General features: G+C 43.5%; 1 protein-coding gene across 1 annotated transcript; it reads right to left on the bottom strand.

Annotated features, from left to right (window-relative positions):
• Window positions 1-1,213: 1,213 nt before the first annotated feature.
• LOC106815676 lies at window positions 1,214-3,603 on the bottom strand. The gene is made up of 2 exons (XM_014820177.1): window positions 3,148-3,603; window positions 1,214-1,362 (listed from the first exon to the last, which is right to left on the bottom strand). The coding sequence occupies exons 1-2, from the start codon at window positions 3,566-3,568 to the stop codon at window positions 1,214-1,216; spliced, it is 570 nt and encodes a 189-aa protein (XP_014675663.1). The 5' UTR covers window positions 3,569-3,603.
• Window positions 3,604-4,646: the final 1,043 nt, after the last annotated feature.

The following is a 4,646-nucleotide window of genomic DNA, read 5'->3' as shown; positions in this document are numbered from 1 at the left end:
CTACATGATCGACTTTCTCGCCTCGTTCATGGCTTCCGATGGCTACCGCGATGACAGTTAACACACCGCGTGTCTATCGATGGCAGACGAACCCCAAGCCAGCCAGACAACACGAGATGGTTTATTACACGAGTATTAACGCGCGCGTCTGTAAAGCGTTCGTAGATGATATATATAAGCGGTTGTTGAGGAGGACAATAGCGACATGTGTCATCACGTATGTGTGCGCGACTTTGAACCTGGCTACCACCTAAAGTATCCACATCAATACGTACATAATCTTAGCGATATATTCGTGGCATTATAGCATACATGTATACTATAAGCGTTTCATTTATTGGACATATGAGACAGTAAATATTTATATAGTGATCAATGCGTGTTGACATCGTTCTATAATGTACTTACTATCATGCTTGTACAGAAAAATGTAACAATAAACCATACGTTGTAAGAAACGTGACTTGCCAACCATTGTACTTTAAACATCCTATAGTGTAAATACGAACAAGTCAATTTCGCATATATGTATGTCTGTATAGAAAGTTTTAATAATAAAATATTGCGATCTTACTATGAATTTTGTTTTTTCTTTCTTGTATTACATGTAAGTGTGGTTGAACGTGGAATATGGTAATCGCTCATGGCGACGGTGCAAAACATTTACATCTCATAGACTATATGCAGATAAAGGAGCAAAATCATTACGAAATGCTGTTTCTCTAGTTAATCTGCCATGCATTCAATTTTATATCAGCACGCAGTAAACTTGAGATTAATATCATACTGTTGATATTTTTCAACAACGTGAAGTCGCATTTTACAGAAATTCGATACATAAACGCACAAACGGACGTTCACACGCACTCACACGTCCGCTGCCCTCGTCTCTTATTACTATATCTCATTGTCACTCTCTTTCTTTATTATCGTTCTCTCTCTCTCTCTATTTTGTTCGATTTCTTTATTTGTTTGCCGAACTCTTTATTTATCACCCTTTCTTCTCTCTCTCTCTCTCTTTTTTTGGGGTGTGTTGGCGAGCACGCGTGCGAGGCAAAAACGTGTTTATCGCGTTAGTACATTCTATGTTTAATTTCAAACTCCACGCATGAGAGGCATGTGACGGCTCACTGTCAGATAATAGCCCATAGAATGGATGGGATTCGGGGAGATGGACGACTACACCAAGAATGTGTTGATGGATAGGGACCGGTCAGCACGAGTGTCCATCGTTAGCGACACAGCTGCAGTGGTCAGTGCGTCTACGTCGGCACGGCTTTATACACGTTGTCGGCGAAGTCGGTACTTTACCATCAGACGAGCCGACGGCAGCCGCCACACACGTGCCGCGACCTCTGTCGGCTGGACATTGGACACGCGTTAGTGTGGACCGTTAACAAACCGGACCGGTCAGCATTGTTATAGCTGGTGCGTTACTGCACTGGCTTACACGGCGCGCGCACAGCCCTCGCTGATGACAACAACAACAACAACCACAGCAACAACAATAACAGCAACATACCTGTAACGATACCGCGTATCAACGATGCACTGTAGCGCAGTATCACGTTGATGTTGATATATACGTTGCAGTCTTGATTACTTGCAGCTCAGTTTTGTAGTAACAAGGAAATGACCAGTATCTGTATTCGGAGGGTAAATAACTACATAATTGTGTCATATTCCATAATTCTGACTTGGTTTTAGTGTCACATATATTAAATTTTTCTAGAAGACATGCAGTCACTATCACCATAACTAGGAATATTCGCAAACTACAATTACAACTATGAAGGAACTGTAGAGCTAAAGATGTCTCTCATCAATGCGCCTTAGGCCTATATCGTATATCTGATATCATCATAACTTTACTGAGTGCAGATATTAAATTGGAATGAATATAGCTTAAGTAGAGAGACGGCTTTTGTAATCAATATGCTCGTTTACTTTGCGTATAGAGGTGTAAGTCATCTTTATACCGTCGCCGGTCACAACTAACACCTTCACGTTCAGCCACCTACATGCAAGGCAGAAAGAAAACAAAATTTATGGTAAGTATCACAATATTTTATTATTCAAAATTTCCTATGCAGACATATATACATTATATGCGATAATTGAACTTCCTTCGTATTACACTATATGCTAATGTGTTCCAATTCACACTTGCCTTTACACGTATGCTTTATTGTTACATGTTCCAATTAACGACATATGATTTGAGTAAATTATAGATAATATGCAACAGACCGCATGCCACCTACACAAATCTTACTACCCTCAATATGCCCAACTAAGTGAAACGCTTATAGTTAATCATTGCTATAGTAACACGAATATACCGATACCGAATTATGTACGGTATTCTGTGGATACTTTAGCCGGTAGCCAGGTTCAAAGTCCGCGCACAATATTCCGTGATGACAACATGTCGTCTATTGTCGCCTCCCTTCACCAACCGCTTATATATCATCTACGGAATGCATTACATAACACGCGCGCGTTAATTACTCGTGTAATAAAACATCTCGTAGTTGTCATGGCCTGGCTTCCATGGTTCGTCTGCCATTCGCATAGACACCGGTGTGTTAACTAGTCCAATCGCGGTCGCCATCACGATAGCCATGAACGAGGCCTAGAGAGTCGATCATTGTAGCACAGCCTGGCAGTTGACTTACTCGCACGAGCTCATATACTCCAACGTTCACGCACCTTCTAAATTAACACACAATCAACTCCAACGTTTTACGCTTATAATATCAAAAATCTCAATGTTAAGCGCTAATAAAATAAAAACAAATACATTGAACGTTAAAAGCGCATCTACAATACACTGAAATGGGTTCCATCATTTCCATACAATATTCATCTTATATGTGCAAGAGATGCGGGTTTACGACACTAGTTACGCTGAAATGGACATACGTTGTAAATGTCTTGCGAAACCCCCTCAAAGGCGCAGCGCCTGCATCACATTTATAATGCCTTACTAAGTTGCTCTTATTTACAACGCAACAACAGCACGACCAAAAATAAACTAGAAGCGGCAACAGGAAAGTACATGGTAACAGTGTGAGATATTTATGATAAGACGAGAGATTTAATAATACAATCGAGTATGATAACTGAGATGAGTTGATAACATACCGATGAAGTTGAGCATGCTGGGAGCAGCGAAGCCGTGCTGCGATGAGAGAGAGAAGCTGTCATCTAGCATCGGTGACGTGTCAGCAACACGGACGACATCTTCTGATTCATCTTCATCGTCCTCATAGACGCCAGCACGCCGACAATCTATGCGACGCGGCGACGTCGCTCTGTCGCCGTGTCCGTCAACGTAAGAGTCTGAGGAGCTCTCGTCGGATGAGGAGAGCGACATATCAGAGGATGCTGTCAGGTCGGGAAGATGCTGTGTCGTGAGCGTCAGTGCGCCGTCTGGATAGGCGACGGCTAGCTGCTGCAGATAGACAGGCATCGCGTACTGAAGGCTGCAGTCGATCAGTAAGGGGTCCGTGTATCCGTGCGCCGCATCATGACAGCACTGCGACGTTACGTGCTGCTGTTGCATTTCGTCTGTTCGTAGAGCGAGTGCGTGCGTCTGTATGTTTCGTGTGTGTAGAGCGAATATGCAGTGACTACCGTCGGCGAAGGGAGTGTCGTTTATAAGCGTGGCGTCGCCGACACGGATGACGGGTCGTCGGCAGCGACGACAGCGCCACCGCGTCACGTCGGCGTCGTCCGCGGCACGGCTTCACACGTCACACGTCAACGTCACACGTTGTCGGCGAAGTCGGTACTTTACCATCAGACGAGCCGACGGCAGCATATTTATGTGTAAGTGTGCATAGTGTGCAGCGGCGCAGCAGCGTAGCAGCGTGCATTCGGTGGGCGTGTGTTTGCTGTCGTTGGAGCATTTGCAGCACGGCTTGTCGGCAATAATACTAGGCGAAGTAGAGCAGTGAAACATTAAGACATTGGTAGTAAATAGATTTCGTATTTATTTAGCATTATATTTTATGCCTGTGGGGCTGTGTTGCAAAGAACATTTGAGCGGCATTTACGTGGAATTACTAGTCGATAGACAATCGACATAAACGTTAAGACATTTCTAGTACATATACACTTCGCATATTTTTACTATCATTTGACCATTGAAACTATGGCCCTTCACTTTGCATGTGGCTGAGCGAAGGGCTATAGTTCTAGAGCTACATTGAAACGGTCCAAGTGCCTGTGAATTGTTGTTATTATATTTCCTTGCCTGTCACCTATAGCGCCTTTTTGCCGTTTTAGGAGAGGTACCGGAAGGGACAGTGGATCTATAGTTGCCAGCACGGACAGAACGAGTGTCGAGGCAACATTGTTCAGGTGTGATTCATACATAGAATGCCAGATGCGCTATATAATAAGCAAAATGTGAAAATGGGCGAAAATCGAGTAAAAAGGCGCACGCCACAGAATTTGTGAAATGTTACAGATAATCTATGTGTTACATACCTAGATTTATTTCTGCTTGTTGTTGGCTACCTGCAGGTCAACCTAGTGATTCTGAACCTGTTGTTTTGGACACATAATCAGATATGGAGCTATAATATAGGCACACAAAGGCACGCACGCATGCACAAATACGCACGCACGCACGCACG

Source organism: Priapulus caudatus, unplaced genomic scaffold, assembly GCF_000485595.1.
Source record: "Priapulus caudatus unplaced genomic scaffold, Priapulus_caudatus-5.0.1 Scaffold1174, whole genome shotgun sequence".
NCBI lineage: Eukaryota > Metazoa > Priapulida > Priapulimorpha > Priapulimorphida > Priapulidae > Priapulus > Priapulus caudatus.
The sequence above is the reverse complement of the archived record's forward strand: the minus strand, read 5'-3'. Positions and strand labels throughout refer to the sequence as shown.

Bases quoted from the DNA above. Each gene is read 5' to 3' on its own strand.
- LOC106815676 (XM_014820177.1), bottom strand. From the start codon at position 3,568: ATGCAACAGCAGCACGTAACGTCGCAGTGCTGTCATGATGCGGCGCAC. The intron at 1,363-3,147 runs GTATGTTATCAA...TCCAATGTCCAG, and splicing joins CAGCATGCTCAACTTCATCG to CCGACAGAGGTCGCGGCACG.